Genomic DNA, 18776 nt, shown 5'->3' with positions numbered 1-18776 from the left:
GGGTCATAGTTGGCATGGACTGTGCATTTGAGAACTCAGGTGGGTGTGGAAATTACATAGGAACTACAGCCATTTGAATTATTGGTACCAAGTACAGTTGAATTTTATTTGGGTTTGTAATTAAGTTATTCATAGAGAGTACACTAACATGCATCCTTAAAGAAAATATTGTGTATGTTTTGAATTGCTTGATACCTGCCAGAACTGTAGATCTCTTGAAATTAGGTCACATACTTTTCAAAGCTCCAAGAGTGTATGACCAGTTTATGCATGAAGAACTCTAAGTACAAGCTCCAGTTGATGTTCAATAATCTGTTAAACAGATGTTCTAAGAGAAACAAGACTTTTAAAGAAAATATGTATTCATCGATTTCAGAGACGGGGAGAGAGAGGGAGAGAAACATTAATGATGAGAGAGAACCATTCATCAGCTGCCTTATGTACATCCTACACTGGGGATCAAGCCCACAACCTGGGCATGTGCCCTGACTGGGAATCGAACTGTGACCTCCTGGTTCATAGGTCAATGCTCAATCACTGCACCACACCAGCTGGGTGAGAAACAAGACTTTTAATGTACCTCCTTTCCCAAAAGCTATTATAAACATCGTAATTAATGATAAAAATCAGTGAGTTGGGGCTCTATTAGTCACTCTAAAACCCTGAAGCTGTAAGTCTCCAAGTGAAGTTTTTAAGATATTTTGCAAAATCTTTTAGTTGCTTTGCCTGATGTAGCAGACAGTCCAAAATACACAAAAACACTTTCTTTAAATGCTGCAGTACAGGTTTCTGTTATTGAAGACTTTCTTTCCCTCTGAAATCCATTAATGGCCTTTTGGACCATTGCTTCCTAAAAGGATATTGCTTTTGACCCTTTTACTGAGCTGCCCAGGGTTTCCTGTGGCGTGTGGCCTCCCTCACAGCAGTGAGCATTACACCGAGTTTGTTCCTGGTGGTCTTTGCATGGAGGATATTAACGGAATTGTGGCACTTTGTACATTAACTGACAAAGTATTCTAGGTGAGACAGAAAAATAATTAAATTTCAGTTATTTTACTTACAAATAGATTAAAGCAACCCAGACAATAAAAATAAATTTTAATGTTTTACTGATCATTTATTTACATGTATATACATACTATAATCACAATGAGGAAAGAAAATTCACTTTGGTTTTTGTTTTAAGGGGGTAAATCTGTTTATGTTTCATTTTAATAATTTTATGAAATCAAAGTATGATTTGATGGTAAGGGGAAATAAGTATGCAACATCTATACACTAAACCAACCAAAGAAATGTTCGTTCTACCTCCAAAGTTAAAGACACATGAAGAATCTTAATTATACCGCAAAGTCTAGAGAGTTATGTAAAAAAGTAAAGGCATTTGGAGATTTCTCAAGTTCCAGATGACCAGGCAGAAAATGTAAGTCATCAGCTAAAGAATAATAATGAAAGCAAACATGTTTTTATGAACTAGGTACTTTAAACACTTTACACATATATATATTAAGTCACAGTATCAAATTTCCTCTGCACTAATCAATAAATGAGCTTTATCTAGCCTATAAATCAGTGGACTGTGACTGTTCTTATTTTACAGTGTCAGGTAAATAACTGGAACAAAAATGTGAGCTCCTGGATGCGGTAACTGCTAAAACCAGTTTTCAGGACTACACTAGATGCTAATGGTAGATCTACAGAGGCTCATTTTAAGCTCCATATTAGGAAACAATAAACCTTAAAGAAGCCTTAGCCTCTGAAATATCATCAGGTTAACAGTTTTACAACTTATAAACATTATAAATTAATGTGGAATAACTTAAAAACATTCTTCAAGAGGCATCCAGTCTCTTATAGGCTTCTTCGATGAAAGTTAGCATGTTTTTTGTCTGAGACGAATTATGGAGAACATCAAAGTCCTTCAGAAGAGCATTCTGGTTTGGAATTTGTGCCAAAATTTCTTCCTGTGGGTACAATGTGTAATTAGTGTAAAAATGTTTATTGAAATATAATTGACATATAACATATTAGTTTTAGGTGGATAACATAATGTTTCAATATTTGTATATACTGTGCAATGAATCTAGTTAACATCCATCACCACACAGTTACAATTTTTTATGTGATGAGAACTTCTAAGATTTACTCTTAGCAACTTTCAAAAACACAATATAATATTATTGACTAATTACTATACTGTATATTACATCCTCGTGACTTATTTATTTTACAACTGGAAGTTTGTACCTTTTGACCACCTTCACGCATATAATTGTTTTTTAATCTTATTATGAAAAATATAAATGTACATTATTTAGAGAATGTATAATAAATCTCATGTTCCCATCACTCAACTTCAAAAACCATCAACTCATTCTGTTCTTCTCTCAAATCTATATTATTCTGTTTTTCCTCTGCCCATTTTGCTCCTTACACCTAGGTGAATTGTAAATAGGAAAAGTTCAAAATACTTTTTGAGAAAATATAAAGACTCTCTACCACTATAAACATTTACACTATAATATCTACTAAGGTCCTTTGAAGAAAGACAAGTTAGCAGTGTATAGCCTACTACACATAAGACATAATATGATTTATGAAGAGTTATAGGTCATTGTTAGAAGCATAAGCAAAAGCAATTTACTTCCCTAAATCTATTCTACAGTTATATGACCACACAGATGCGTAAAAATATATGTACAAGGGTATACTCAGCATTATCTGTAATGATAAATGCTGGAAGCTAATTCCAGCAGGTCATAAATGCAAAAAGTTCATCAAAAGGTTGATGGAACTTGGGGCTTATTCAGCAGGGCTGAATATCTACATATTACCGGCTGCTGGAATAGCTAAAAGCATTTCTTCAAACCTGAAAAGTCTGCCTGCTGCCAGACAGCTGAGGGCATTTCCCCAAACCTGAAAATCTACATGTTATTGCCTGCTACTGGGACAGTCGAGGGCAGTTCCCCCCAACCTGACAATGCCTACTGTATAACAAACCTTACCTTTTGATATGTATAGCTGCTTTGCTTTAGGGCAATTTGTGATAATAAAGAACAAGGGGTCCAGAGATGCAGAGACCTTGGTTACTAAAGCTAGGTCTCCTCTGGCTTCCCAAAATGCCTTCCAAATTTATATTTCTAGTCTCTTTATTAATTCACACACATCCCCTTCTCCAGATTCCTGAATGCTTCTAGATGCTGGATAACATCCTGGCAGATAAAACTTACTTATTGTCATCAGTACCTCACAACTTATATTATGGTACATCCATACAATGGAATATTATACAGTTATTAAAAAGGACGAGAGACAACTACATAGACTGACAAAGAAAGATGTTCAAACTATAGTGTCAAATAAGAAATAATTGTGTGTATATGTATACCATGAATTCCATTTGTTGTTGTTTTTTAAAGAAACAGGATATATAATGCTTTTAAATATCAAATTAATAACTGGTGATACAGTTAATATAGTAAATTGTTACCTGAAGTATGGGTGCTTTGAGACTCTTCTGAGAAAGTTCTGGAAGGGAGAGTACACCACTGCTATCTATTTGAAACATCTAAAGTAGAAAAAGAAAGCTATAGGTTCTTTAAAAAGACTAATATCTCTGAACTTATTACACAGAAAAGCTGTCTTGGTAAAATGTAAGCATTAAAAATTACACCGAGTCTAGCAATATATTATTAAACAATTACCTCTTTAACTTTCTCCTCTTCTTCTTCCACCTCACTTGTCAGAATTTGAATTTTGTTCTTTAGGCTCTGGATATCCCCAGTCACTGCTTCTGTGGTCTCTACTATTTTATCTATTTCTTCCTGAGTCAGAAAGAGAAAGTTAATATTTCAAATTAAATATTTTATTAAATGAACCCCCAAAGATATATACATATCTTTTAAAACCCTTATATATTGCAACACTGCTAAAAGAAACTGGTAAATATATTTATGCTTTTCTTTCAAAAACCAGACTTGCTAGGAACTAACTGCCCACTGTAATATTGCATTATAAAGAAGTTAATTTCCTGAAACAAAAAGATATACCTCACGTACAAGAATATTTCCTCAAAAACTTACTGAAACTGCTAGCATCGGATTCTGGAAGCCCTGTGTAAATCCAGCAGAGCCCAAGGTATACCCTCACCACACACCCTGGCAATCACTGATCCTTTTATTGTCCCCACAGTTTTGTCTAGTCCAGATGTCATATAGTTGCAATCATATAGTACACAGCTTTCTCAGATTGGCTTATTTCACTTAATAATATACCTTTAAGTTTCCTCCTTGCCTTTGTGGGCTTGATAGCTACTTTCTTTTTAATACTGATTTTAATATCGCATTGTCTACATGTGCCACCGTTTATTTATCCATTCACCTACTGAAGGACATCTTGTTTTTTTCCAAGTTTTGGGAACCATGAATGCCACTACAAAGATCCGTGGGCAGGCTCCCTCTGAAGGCTCTAGGGAAGATTCCTTTCTTGCCTCTTCCAGCTTCTGAGGCTGCCAGCATTCCTTGTAGCTGCATCACTCCAATTTCTGCATGTTTGTACAAGGCCCTTTCCTTTATGCCTATCCCTTAAAAGGACATTTCCATCTCTTCAAGGATACTTGTCACTGGATCTAGGGCCCACCCAAGATAATCCAGGATGATTTCACTTTGAGATCCTAACTTAATTACACCGGGGAAGATTCGCTTTCTAAATAAGGTCATATTCCAGGAGTTAAGATTTAAACGTACTTTTCGGGGCCCACCATTCAACTCATATAGAAGGAAATGAATAACAGCACTGATGGAAGAGTTAATAATAATGACTAGCCCTAACTGGTTTGGCTCAGTGGATAGAGCGTCGGCCTGCAGACTGAAGGGTCCCAGGTTCGATTCTGGTCAAGGGCATGTATCTTGGTTGCAGGCACATCCCCAGTAGGGGATGTGCAAGAGGCAGCTGATCGATGTTTCTCTCTCATCGATGTTTCTAACTCTCTATACCTCTCCCTTCCTCTCTGTAAAAAATCAATAAAAATTAAAAAAATAATAACAACTAAATTTTTTCATTATAAATTTTTTAAAATTAATTTTGTTCCATTACTTTGGTTATTTTCTTTGGGTATTCCTACCATACCCATTTTGCAACTTTTGTATTTTCCATTTTTTCCCCCGATACCTTTAAAAAATAATCATTCTTTTTGATTCTTAACATTTTCTCCTTATTTCATCTTCTATGTATTGTAAGTATTATCATTTGTATTTGTTTGCTTTAGTACTCTAATTTAGTTGGCAAATCCAAAAGGCTTTTTCTTTTATTGCCGCAGTCTTTCTGTAGCTAGGGTTCAGGAATCTGGAATAGGGCTGTGCATAAATGACTAGAGACTACACAAGAAATATAAATTTGGAAAGCATGGGGGAAAGCCAGGTGGAAATTTAGCTCTAGTGACTAAGCTCCCTGAATCTCCGGACCCATGGCTTTTTATTAATACATTTTGCCCTTTAGCAAAGCAGATATACATATCAAAGGTAAAGTTTGGTAAACAGTAAAGGATTATCAGGTTAGGGGAATTGCCCTCAGCTGTTTGGCAGCAGGTAATAATATGCAGATCTTCAGCCCTGCTGAAGATGTCCATCAGCCTTCTGAGAACTTCTCGCATTTATTATGCTAACTACTGTTCTTAGCCTCCAGCATTTTATTTCTAATTCTTTCCTGAATTCTGTAACTTCACTTTTTGGTATAGCAGTTCCTCTAATGTTCAACCTCATTTTGTTATAACGAGGGGGGAAAAAAATTCCCTGCTAGGGCCACCACTGTGTGGAGAATGCACATCCTTCCCATGCTTACGTGGGTTTTTTTCCAGGTTTTGGAAAGTCACCACCAGCAGTAACTCTAGGCTGCAGCAGGAGAAAGCTTTCTAAGTAATGCACAAGAGAAAATGAATGAATACAAATTCTACAAACTCCTAGTTCAAAGACTCTCTTATGCCAATGAAGAACTCTTATGCCCAAAATGTGAATAGTGACTTATCAAGTAACTGACTTATCAAGCAAACCACAGACCACTGTGATAGATGAAATATACATTTATTCAGTCTTCGTCCTTGGTTCCTGGCACAGAGTTTCTAAAACCTTTGTAACTCCTAAGTGATGGGGGGTGGGGAAGGATGGGATAAGAGCATAGTTAGTTATATTTGATTTTTGTCCTGGTTCCTGGCACAGCTACCAAAAACCTTTGTAATTTTCTGAGTGATTGGGGTGAGAGGAGCGTCTTTTGTTATTCTTAAGTCCTTTCAACCTTACCAGAGTTTATGATAATGCACACACAGAGGATGAAGGCTGGTTGCCAGAACAAGCAATCATGTGATCATGGTTGGAACTTCCAGTCCTACTCCCTGATCTGTGAAGGGGAGCTGGGCTGGAGACTTAATTAACAATCAATATGCTTACGTGATGGAGCTTTTATAAAAACTCCCAACAATGGGGTTCAGAGAGCTTCCAGGTTGGTTATCACATGAAGTAACTGGGAGGCTGATGTGCCTGAAGAGGCATGGAAGCTCGCATCCCTTCCCATATACTGTGCCCTTAGGCATCTCTTCCTTTTGGCTATTCCTAAGTTGAGTCCTTTATAATAAACTAGTGGCCTGGTGCACGAATTCATGCTTATCGAAAGGAAATTAGAAGAGATATTTTAATATCACCATTTGCCCTTTCTCTATAATAGAAGTGTTAACCAAATTCACGATCGACAATGACAGATGGAAACACATGTGTGCGATTGGTGCAAGAGCTTTATATGTATCATGCATGTGCAAGTCAACTTAGCCTTTTATAGAATAAACTTGCTTAATTAGACCTGCTTTCTGATTTAGCTAAACTTTTTCCAGCCCAATGAAGCACTCCAACTTCTCTTTCAGGTAACTGTCAGCAACAAAACAGTACATACCAACACAAAGCAGATTATTATTGTAGATCATGCAGGGAGACCAAAGGATGAAATATTTAACTGCCAGAAAACAGAGATTTAGAAAGCTTACAAACTTAACCCGACTGAAAAGAAGAAATGGTGGACCTTGAAAATGACTTCAGATTTTCTCACTGTGCAGAATATGGTCAAACACTGCTGCCGGCTCCGATTGCCCTTGAGGGCTTCTCCACCTCCCCCTGCTCCTGAGGGGTGATCGGTGCAACAACCGCTGCTCGTATTTGCTGCTGGTGCCGGCCCCAATTGCTCTGCGCCGTCAGCGGGTGCCAACAGGGCCAGCGCTGTCAGCATGTGGGAGCGGTGGCGGGAGCGGGGCTGCCGACAGACAGGGGACCGGGGGCTGCGGCAAGAGGGGCCGGCGGTGGCGTGGAGGATGGGCCGAGACCCATCCATGTGCCCACCGCAGCCTCACAGCCCACAGTTCCTTTCAAGGTGCACTAATTCGTGCACTGGGCCCCTAGTCCTATATAATAAAAGCATAATATGCTAAGTGTCCAACTGTTTGGTCAACCGCTCAACCAGTCACTATGACGTGCACTGACCACCAGGGGGCAGATGCTCCAACCAGTAGGTTAGCTTGCTGCTGGTGTCCCGCTGATCAGGACTGGGCGAGATGGCCAGACATGCCCTGAAGCCCTTCCACAGTCCCTCCCTAGCTGACCAACCTCCTGTGGTCCCTCCCCACTGGCCAGCCCCCATAAGCCCCAATCAGGACTGGATGAGACGGCCCTGATGGGCCCCGATCCCTGGCCAGGCCAAGGGACCCTACTCGTGCACGAATTAGTGCACTGGGCTTCTAGTATTGTATAATTTAAATTTGCTAAAAGAGTAGAATTTAAATGATATTATCTATACCTCTCCCTAAAGGATATATGAGAAATGGATGTGATAATTAACTAGATGGGAATCCTTTCACACACAATGCATACCTATATAAAATCACCATGATGCACACTTTAAATCTTAGAATTTGTCAATTATACGTCAATGAATCTGAAAATAAAAAAAAAAATAACCCATAATAATGTCATCCAACTGTTAGAACTAGAGCCAGTACTGAAAATAATCCATGAAAAATAGTAACATTGGGAGGAAATTAAACGTAATCTCACCCTATGAAGAAAGCCAGGTAATCACTAAAAACACCACCCTATTAATTTATAATATATGTAGATTTGTTGCTCCGAAACTAATCCTTCCAACATTATCTAAATTATATAAAATAGAATAAATTATTTGTGAATTTTGAAATATTAGAAATCCTTGGCATTCCTTGCATGAACTACTACCACCTTGTACTTACTGAATTACTAACAAAGACCTAAGCACCACATCTACAAACAATGTCAAAATGACTAAGGGATATATGGTCCAATATGCTCTACTTTTTAGAATTATCCAATAAGTCACTTAAAGTTGCTTCTTTCTCTATATCTATATCTATATCTATATCTATATCTATATCTATATTTGATTTGCCTGTACTCTTTAAAAACTTTTTAAATTACAGTTGACATGCAATATTATTTATATTAGTTTCATGTGTACAGCATAGTGATTAAACAGTTATATAATTTATGAAGTAATCTCCCAGTAAGGTGCTTTTCTTAATTGTTCAAGTATCCACTAAGTACAAGGCTGAAGTTAATGATAACAGCTAATGTTATTTCTCAGTAGCTTCTACAGCATAATGATTAAGAATCATGCTCTGACATTGGACTGGCTAGGTCTGCACTACAATTTTAAGCAGTTTGTCTAAGGTTAAGCCAGAAATGTCAGTATGTCTTTTTCACATTTGTAGCATGAGGATAACAGAGCATAGACCTCTCTAAATCCTTGTGAGGATTAAGGAATATAACTATAAGTGCTTAGAAAAGTGCCTAGAACAAAGAAAGCCCTAATTACATGTTAGTTATAATAACAATGGGGCGGGGGGGAAAAATGGACACATATGTAATACCCTTTGTAATACTTTAAGCAATTAAAAAAAAATAACAATGATGATGATGATAACTGTGTTCCTGACAATGAAGTATAGGGTGGAAAAATTAATGTTTTCAAATTCTACAGCATTTAGTGATGAGTTCCTAATAAAAAATACTAAAATAGCCTGGCCAGTGTGGCTTAGTGATTGAGTGTTGATTTATGAACCAGGTGGTCACAGTTCGATTCCCCATCAGTGCACATGCACGGGTTGTGGACTTGATCCCCAGTGAGGGTTGTACAGGAGGCAGAGATCAATGATTCTCTCTCATCATTGATGTTTCTATCTCTCTCTCTCTCGCTCTCCTTTCCTCTCTGAAATAAATAAAAATAGTTTTAAAAATCACTCAGATAGTTCAGTTATAAAGTCTGATAAAAAAAACACAAGACAGTTACTTAGTCACTAATATATTAGAAATACTTAACTTTAGAGGCCCCAAGTGTAGGTGAAGTTTTTGGTTAGCGTTAAAAAAAAAAAGAATTTAATGAACAAACCTGGTCCAAGATCTAGCATTTATTGCCAGGAGAACATCATAATAATTTCAAAAGCCTTTTGGTCTCTTCCTCGTCCCCCAAGGCATGGACGCCCTGTTCATTCCCATACCTGCAATGACGCCAGGCCTTCTTCATTGGCCCTGTGACGGGCCCTTTCCATTTTCAGTAGACTTGACATGTTAGTTAAATCTTTCAGTTTTGGGGGAGGGACTTTTAGGGTTTCAAACATTTGTAGCAATCTTAGGGATAGAATAAAAACAATTATTAGTTTATTTTTTCAGTACCATTAATATTACTTTTGTTTTGTTTTGAAATACTGTTATCGTTTTTATTTGCCGTCTTGCTCCCAAGGGCTTCATCTTTATTAAAAGTTACTCACCTTAGAAATAAGTCTCCCCAAAAGAGCCCTGACAAATCATCATTTAACATTTTATTTTATTAAGATTTACTTCAAATCATGGGGCCACTTAAGCTTCTTCATAAAAGGAAAATTTTCTCTTTTATACATTTAACAATTACTTATATGCATTTTAAAATAAAAATTTCCCAATTTTAAAATATGTTTTCTAGACTATTCTAGCACATAAGTGTATTATTTATTGTGAATTATTGAGTAAGAGATGGAGCACTGCTCTATAAATCTTAACAATGAGCCTGGATTCTAAATCTCAGTTGTTTTAAAGAATGTGATTAATAAAATGACTTTAAAGAAAACTGAGTCCCATAGACTTTAAGGCAAATAAAACACTGAGATTAAAGTGCTTTGTTTTAACGTACTAGCAACATGAATAGTATTAAATATTAAAGTTTAAAAGTCCTACAAACTGGTTGATTAGAGCACAAATAAAAACTGACATTACTACCCTCACTTCTAGCAGAGAGCAATACAGCTTTCCAATATTTGATTCTTGTTTCCATAGTAGGAAAATCTGAATTTGGTTGCTTTTACCAAATAGGAGCACTTGGGGTGCTAAAACGTTCTACTACTTAATCTGAACAACAGTGGAACCTAAGACTTATCTTCCTGGGGTCTTATTCAAAATATTAATTTTTATAAAGAAAAAAGTAGGCAGTAAAACCCCCACCAATCATAATTTTCATCATACTTTTAGAATAAACTTCAATTTTCCAGAAAACCATCATTAGGGCATCATGTTTAAGCATAAATCTTGTCTGTATAATCTTCCCAAGAGGGTAAGTTTTTGACTTCTTAACTAAAATAAAGTTTCCATTTATAATCAGTTTCTTCTAAAACTTCATTAAGTCAATTTTGTGGAAGGGACATCCACTAGTCCAATGTCCTAAATAGTGGTCAGATTTCCAGAATTCTTTTAAAACTAATTAAAATAAAAATATAACATGAATACATCCTACTTATCAATAATACTTAATCACCATTTACAACACTGTTTCTATATGACAACTTTTCCAAAGCATGTTCCTCTAGAAACTATAGGGTATAACCACTTTATCTGACTAGCAACCCTGTTTGTCTGATCATGTGGGTATGTGTATGATACAGTCTATATCAATCATAACAGTCTTGCCACAAAATCAGTCCAAAGACAGGAGTATCATTGAAGCTGGGCCAATCACAGTCTATCTCAGGGGTCCTTAAACTACGGCCCGCGGGCCACATGCAAATACAAATATTGTATTTGTTCCCGTTTTGTTTTTTTACTTCAAAATAAGATATGTGCAGTGTGCATAGGAATTTGTTCATAGTTTTTTTTTAAACTATAGTCCGGCCCTCCAATGGTCTGAGGGACAGTGAACTGGCCCCCTGTTTAAAAAGTTTGAGGACCCCTGGTCTATCTCCTAGAATTTTGTGACTGGAGCTAAGAGGATAAGTGTTTTCTTTCTGCTCTTTCTTCACAAGGCTAATAAGATACATAGGAAGCTGTCTATGTCTACAATTCTAACCTAGTGAGGATAATCTGTCTAAAAGAATACAGCCAAAATGCAGACAGAGCAGAGATGAGACTAATACATGAAAGAAAGAGTCCCGTGATAAATACTAATTTGGGAGATGCTAGGTTAAGCAAAATAAAATACATTTACTAACTGCAGGACTTTTAATATGCTTATGGACCAAAACATTACTCACGATATATCACTTTTATTCACAGAGTATCTTTAAGAATAAGTGTTCCAAATATACTTTGAGAAATGCTGCTATAGGAAAATGTATTCAGAGATCCAATTAAAATAAATTTGGTAAGACTGTAAACACTGCTAAATTAGTAAAAGGGAAAGTATCTTGAGCCTTATTATTTTGGGGATTAAAGAAAGTGAGCTGCAAGAGCAAACAAAAAAACAGGCAGTCTTTAAAATATACATCTCCATGGCTGCTACATGATGAAGAGACAGCCTATATATTGAAGAATTTAATCTTTTCTGATTACCCAGCGTGACCACGGTGAAGAACGGCTATTATGTACTGTCATATTCTCATTTATAAACCAACCATGATTATTTGTCCTATATTAAAAAGACCATGAATAAGCTACATCTTCATTATATATTTTTTATCTTATTTAGAAGCTTTTTTAGGGCACTTCTTCAATATTAGACGGTTATTCCTATAAGCCATTTACAGGCCTGCTTATAGAAGTCTTTCTTTAATCTCTTCAACCTCTCTCCACCAACTCCCACCCCCATCTACCCTATCCCAACCTTTCTATTCTGCTACTTTACACTTAAAGTAAGCAGAATTTGTGTTCGGTCTTCCGAAGAATCAAGTACTAGGTTAGAAACATTTCTGAGTACACCAGTAACTAAGATGCAGAACATTCTTCTATGAAAAGACAACGTTGTGCAAATACTAGAAAAAAGTAATCACTGAAAATCACTCACAGTGGTGTGACTTTTTAAGAACACATGAAAAGAAACCTCCATTTGCGACTTGCCTCAAGAGGAAGAGCAGTAATATTCTGGAAAATTACATGAAAACAGTGATAGAATAAATAAGAGTGGTGAACTGTGAACTTCAAATTGTTCAAAATGCAGTTGAAGGGAGTTAAAGTTGACAAAATACTGTTCAAATCCCAACACAGAAAAGTGAATTATAGGAGGAGGCATTTTGTCACCTTCAGACTCTTCCTAATAAATTCTCTTAAAGAATGCAGACTTGCATATAGCAGCAATTTAGGATGGAATGTATGTTCCCAAATTGTTCCTCTTTTTAAAACAACAACAAAAATCCCAAATGAAAAACTTTTCTATTCCACAAATGTCTGTTCTGCAACATAGACAGATTAAACTTTTCCTAAATATGTTTCAATCGTTTCCTATTGCATAACTACTAGTATATTACCTTTTCTTCAGGCAGTTGAGATGATATTGAATTTGTTCATTTTCTCTACTTTTGTTACTCAAAATTGCTCTAGAAAAGAAAAAGAAAAAGGATTGAGTAAATATTAGTTTGCCTCTTTCCTAGCCAGGCAGAATCAATCACTTTCTCTTTTGTATACATTTTAAGTGGAGGGATAATCAAAGTTCTTTCTATCACATTACGTTGTTGTGTTTAATTTATATGCCTGACTCTTCTGTGGATTTCAGCTCCTTGAGAGCAGAACCATTATTTTCTTTGTATTGCCTCCAGCGTGGTAACTTCCAGATAGTGTCAATTTGAACTCAACTTTTTCCTAAAATGTCCACATTGCACGGATCAGGCCACATAGACTTCATTTTTATTTCCCTGATGGAATTCTAAATTTCTGAAAATAATCAAAACTTTCCTGCTTAGGCTAATGCTATTAAAAATATCTTCTGAAAGAGAAAAACATCCTATCACCATAAAATAGAAAATAACATTTAAAAGAATACTATCTATAGAAAACGTAAGTAGAAATAAAGTTAAGTGAAAAAATTTCATGCTCACATGATGACTGTTTCCATCAGAGTTTGCAAATGCTTTCTGCTGCTCTCCGAAAGAGGTTGCCAGGTTTTCCTCCTGCTGGATGCTATCTTTACCTGTTTTAGACTAGTTTGCTCTGTCTGTCCTGGTGAAAGAAGAGACTGGTCAGTCTAGAAGTTTGTATGATTTTACTTAAAAAGTGATTAAAGTATAAATTTATCTAAAATAGCTAATGGAATCAAGAAAACCAAATGTAAAGCTGTATAAACTGTTTAATTTCCTCTTTATTGCACAGCCCTCACATGCCAGGTGTTAAATATGAACCTGCTACCTATTGTTAACTAAAATAATATTAGCCGACACTGCAGATACAAAACCAAGACAATTTTAAATGAATAACCAAGCTATAATTATTAGGATTCAACATAAAACCATGGTTCTCAGAAATGATCTTAATTAAAGAGTTCGTTAAGACTTGGGCACTTTTTCTACTAAATGTTGGATGGCAACTAGAACAAAAGCGATTAACCAAACCACAGACAGTGTTTAGTAGATTGTTAACTGTTCTACTGAGAAGGGATAAACAAAGGAGATATACTATTGGCTCACATGAAGATTTACTTTGGAGAAAAGAGAGATGAAATAATTATAAGAACGCCAAGCACTATAAAAGCAGAAGTACTGTGCGCTCTGGAAGTATAAAAACAGACGACAACCTGGTCTTGGGTGAGGAGAGGCAGGCAATTCTTCGAGGAAAAGGTGATATTTAATTAAACTAATTTACTCCAAATAAAATCAGGTAGTGGTTCCAAGCTAATCTGTGCAGTGGTGGCAGAACAGAAGCATATTTGTCTTGAGAAATCACTAAGTGCTTCTATGTATCAGAGATGAGTAATAATTCAGACTGTGGGACACTTTTTCTCTAGTTCCTATCAATTTTATAACCCTACACAGTGTTTTGCTAGCGATGGTAAATAAAATTTCAGTTGACCAAAATAACTAACCAGTGCTACTTATTCTTGCAAAAATGAGAATGCTGCAGTTTGTTACTATCCTTTGCTTTGCAGAACAAGATACTGATAATTTTTTCATGAATAAACATAGCTTGAGAAAGGCCAGTTCAACAAGATTTAGAAAAGAAATACCTTTAGAAGACAGATGCTTTGGATGATTTTTATTTTTTTTCACTGTGTTTTTAACCTAGAGGGGAAAACATGTGCACATACACAGAAAGAATTAAACATCAGATAAAAAATTTTTGCTTTGGCAATAGATTTGTCACTTATTTGGAAGAGTATTCATATAACTTTTGCCTAGGTAGAAAAATGTATATTGCCACTTTTACAGAAAAAGGGCATGTACTTGTCTCAGGCAAAAAAATACAACTAAAGCAACTCCTGGACAATGGTGATAATGTATAATAGAATGTCCTAGGATCTCAAACAATGTTTTAAAGAAATAATTTCTCATTTTGCCCGTGAAATAGTGTTACATACTTAATCTGCAAAACAAATAGCGGCACTGCCTAATACAGGGTAAAACGGAAGAAAAAAAATGTGATTATTTAGTCATTTATTCTTTTAAAAGAGATGGTAAAGTCATGGTAGGAAAAAGCTAATTCCCACAGAACTAATTTTTCTCTATCTTAATAAAAATCTCCTCCACTAGCTGTCATATTCTCTTGCCTTTTAACATATGAATGCCGTATAATTTGTATCCTTTATTCCTAGTCTTCCCATTTAAATTCTTTAGCAATGCCCTATGACCCACTCCTCCCCCAAGAATTCTCTGATTAATATCTTCAGAATTAAAGCAAACAATTTCTGTCTGAGAACTTTTACAAATCATGCTGTAACAGCTCCCACCTAATATGAATTACTATAATTTCCAGTAAAAGTAGCCTTTAGTTTTCATATACTCCTTTACAGAGAAAAGATGATATTTCTAATGAGTTCTGGATGATAAACTAGGTTATTTTCATTACCTCTTTCTCTGATAACTCCACTTCCTTATCATCAATTTTTCTTTTTGGATTTCTTTTTAACTGTTGAGACCTCTTCTTGGAAGCATTTGCTTTGCTAGACATCTTGATCTAAATAGAACAATTCTAATAGTGCTCCAAAAAAATCTGTAAAAATGAAAAGGACAGAAAAATGCCTAAGACTTACATATTATTTTGTTCAAAAGACTACCTGTCTCTATAAATATTCCCAATTGGCCTTTTAAGTATTTTAAACATTTAAATAGATTTAAAAACAAATAACATTGGTTCTTATTAGAACGAGAATAGCCAATTTAATTTCATTCTTAGAAATTTCTTCCATTTGCATGGTTTAAAAAACCATTTTAAAATGTTTTTGCATCTATAACTTTATACTCCTCCATACAATAACATTATCTCCATATTTAAATCCAAGAATATGGGAATATAAACTGCTGAATTGTCTTATTCTGGTCACAGATAACTTTGATATCTACTATCTCACAGGTATCACTCAGGTCTTCTTTTTTTAAACTTAATGGATTTATCATTCAACTTATGCCAAAAATGGAAGAAGGTAATTTTTAGAATTATACCATGAATCTAACTTGTGCAGATTAATGTGGTAAATTCACTCACAAGGATTTAAGCTATGTAACTGTCTGGATTATGTGCATTTTAACAAGAGCACAGAAGTATACTGATTTCTCTGTCCCTCCCACAAATTAAAAAACAGGTACAGGAGTGGAGTGATAACATCAATGACAAAATTTACAATAACAGTTACCCTTTCTCCATCTAATAATTTTTAATCACCAAACTCATTTATGCTAAAAGGAACAGAGGAATAGGATATTTATTCTTGCATTAGGTTATCAGGAGTAGATAGCCAGAAATTAGGTACAATATACATGGAGATATGTAATACACATATACATCCATACATAAATTCCTATAGTGCTTCTAAGTATAGAAACTGAGAGTATTGATTTAGAAACTTTTATAACAGTTTGACAATTTTGTCTATATTGAATCTGATCATAAAATAATTGGCTTTGCTTTTTTCTTTTTAGATTTCATTTTGCTAGTAATTTATTTTATTCCTAAAATATAGACTGTTTTTTAGAGCATTTTTAGGTTTACAGCAAAATTGAGCAGAAAGTACAGAGTTCCAATATACCTGTATACCACCTCCCACCCTTACCCTTCCCCACCATCAATATCCCACACCAGAGTGGTACATTTGCTACAATTTATGAACCTACATTGATACATGACACCATGCAGAGTCTGTAGCAAGCATGTCAAACGTGCGGTGCGGCTTGCGTGTGGCCCACAACAAATATTTTTTGCGGCCCAGCCAATGTAACGGTATGTAAAAAACATTTTAATAAACATTTTGTAACAAGTTTTACAATATCCTGTTATACATAATTATTAATAACGAACTACAATGTTCACTAATGACTGATCGCTATAATCATGTTGCATTCATTTCCCTTACGTGCCTTCCGCGCAGGCGCAAATTTTCTCTCCACTAATACTAGCAGCAAATATTCTAGCAGCCGATTGCCACGTCATTAGTATTGGACTGGTTTGGTGTGCGCAACAGGAAATATTTTGCTTTCGGAGAACAAGAAAAAGAGGTTTACTTGCGTTACTCTTATTTGTGCAGTTATTCAGTGTCTGGTAAATTAATGTTGAAGAAGAAATATTAATTTTTATTAAAAGATTCTATTATTTTATGTTGATTACTCATTTATTTTAGCCCTTTGTATTTAGCATGTCTCTATCGAAAGAAACCTACATTTCTATGAAAATTGAAACTTTTGTTTTTTGTGGCCCACATAAACTTAAACCTTGTTTATTTGGCCCGTGTTAGCCTTTGAGTTTGACTAGCAATTCATTTTTAATTGCATTTTACAAGTGACAGATGTGACTGATTAAAAATTAAAAAACAAAAATTGGTCCTTTATCAGTTTGAGAAACACCGTTTTCACCGAAACCTACTTGAAGCAATAAGCCACAATGCCAATGTATCAACCTTGGCACTACACTGCACTAACAGTGGGAATGGGCTAATTCTCTGTTGTGGGTGCTGTCCTCTGCACCGTAGGAGGTTTAGCAGCATCCCTGGCTTCCACCCATGAGAGTAAGTAGCACCTTCCCCAGTTGTGAGAGCCGGGATGATCTCCAGACTTACCAACTGCCCCTGCAGTGAAATCGCCCGGGCTGGGAACCACTGCAAGAGTGAGAACACATTGCCCAGGCTCCACATCCTGGCTCTGCCATTTAACTAGCTGCAGAGCCCTGGCCGAATAAACTTGCTCACGTTCCCACTGGTAAGATGGGTTAATAAAAGTACCAACACCAAAGGCTTGTGTAAAGCTCAAATTTTGTGCAGAATACATCAACTGCCTGGAACAATATCTGGGATATAGCGCAAAAAAAAAAAAAAAAAAAAAAAAGGGAATAGAAATTTTAGATCCACAGGAAACCACAGCTTAGTGGTAGTGGGTACAGACAGACATCAAAAACCCCACAATTATGATCGACAGTTATATACAATGTGACAAATGTTATAAGACAAATGAGTGAATGACTATCTCAAGACGGTGTGTGCGAGAGAATATGCAGTATTCAGATAAAAACAATTAATATTTGAGTTACATTTTGAAATACTGAGCCAGAAGGAGAATGACGTCTTGGAGAGAAAGGAGCGAACACCCGATGACAGGCAGCGTGAAGAGACGGGTGCGTTCCGCGACCCTTGCACGTGCCCGGGAGGCCTGGACAGAACGGGACGGTGGCCGGGGCCGACTTCATTGTGCGGGAAGAATGCACGCTTTCCGGGGTGGGCCACAGGGAGGACCGAGGACGCCCGGTTCCTTACCGGCTTGCTGACACTCGCGGAAACCAAGGCTCTCAGTCCCGACCTCGGCGAGGGCAGAAGACGTGAGCACCGCGAGTGGCAAAACACAAGCCCAATGTTGACCTCTGGACAGTGACGCCGGCGGCCGCCGACCGCAGGAGCCTCAAGGCCAGACACTAAGCTCCGAGGCTGCGCCGGGTCCCGCCACGGGCTGCGGGGAGATGACGGCAGGGGGACGAGGGTGAGGAGGGTTCGCGGAAAGGAGGGGCGAACCAGCGTGGCTCCACTCCCTCCTCGCGAGTCAAATAATTCAACCTGTGGCCCGGCAGGGCAGACCGGCTCGCACTTCCCCCTTCGGAAAAGCCACCTCACGCTTCTCAAATGCAAACCGCGGAGTTTGCCACGAACGGGTGGGTCACAAAACTCCCTCTCGCACCGCACCCACGGGCCAGGCAAGGCTTTCACTACTCACCGACCGCTCCCCTCCAACCATTCAGCGAGGCGGGCTTGCCGCGATTCGCGCCCAAACCGTCAAACCGGGGAAACCCGGAAGTGGCCTGGTAGAGACCGGAAATGCCCCGAGCGAGAAGTAGGCGGCTAGCCACGCCCTG

General features: G+C 37.0%; 1 protein-coding gene across 7 annotated transcripts; it reads right to left on the bottom strand.

The window, feature by feature from the left end:
* Positions 1 to 1092: 1092 nt before the first annotated feature.
* Positions 1093 to 18755, bottom strand: CENPQ (centromere protein Q). 7 transcript variants are annotated; one of them, XM_059701479.1, is made up of 11 exons: positions 18638 to 18736; positions 18187 to 18376; positions 17964 to 18082; positions 15297 to 15440; positions 14458 to 14512; positions 13337 to 13457; positions 12770 to 12838; positions 9563 to 9692; positions 3705 to 3824; positions 3491 to 3568; positions 1093 to 1964 (listed from the first exon to the last, which is right to left on the bottom strand). In XM_059701479.1, the coding sequence occupies exons 4-11, from the start codon at positions 15396 to 15398 to the stop codon at positions 1833 to 1835; spliced, it is 807 nt and encodes a 268-aa protein (XP_059557462.1). In that variant the 5' UTR covers positions 15399 to 15440; positions 17964 to 18082; positions 18187 to 18376; positions 18638 to 18736; the 3' UTR covers positions 1093 to 1832. The 7 variants fall into 7 exon arrangements, 6 of the variants coding, with proteins under 6 accessions (XP_059557462.1, XP_059557461.1, XP_059557463.1 ...); XR_009453491.1 differs by adding an exon at positions 3006 to 3212 and having other exon boundaries at positions 1839 to 1964; positions 17964 to 18376; XM_059701478.1 differs by lacking the exon at positions 17964 to 18082.
* Between the last annotated feature and the right edge of the window lie 21 nt (positions 18756 to 18776).

This window comes from Myotis daubentonii, chromosome 6 (genome assembly GCF_963259705.1).
Source record: "Myotis daubentonii chromosome 6, mMyoDau2.1, whole genome shotgun sequence".
Taxonomy (NCBI): domain Eukaryota; kingdom Metazoa; phylum Chordata; class Mammalia; order Chiroptera; family Vespertilionidae; genus Myotis; species Myotis daubentonii.
This window is presented reverse-complemented; position numbering and strand designations above follow the sequence as displayed.

Coding starts and splice junctions, on each gene's coding strand:
- CENPQ (XM_059701481.1), bottom strand. CDS start 15,398: ATGTCTAGCAAAGCAAATGCTTCCAAGAAGAGGTCTCAACAGTTAAAA. Junction 3,825..9,562: donor AAGGCCTGGCGTCATTGCAG/GTATGGGAATGA, acceptor TTTCTGACTCAG/GAAGAAATAGATAAAATAGT. Junction 3,569..3,704: donor AAGAGGAGAAAGTTAAAGAG/GTAATTGTTTAA, acceptor TTTCTACTTTAG/ATGTTTCAAATAGATAGCAG.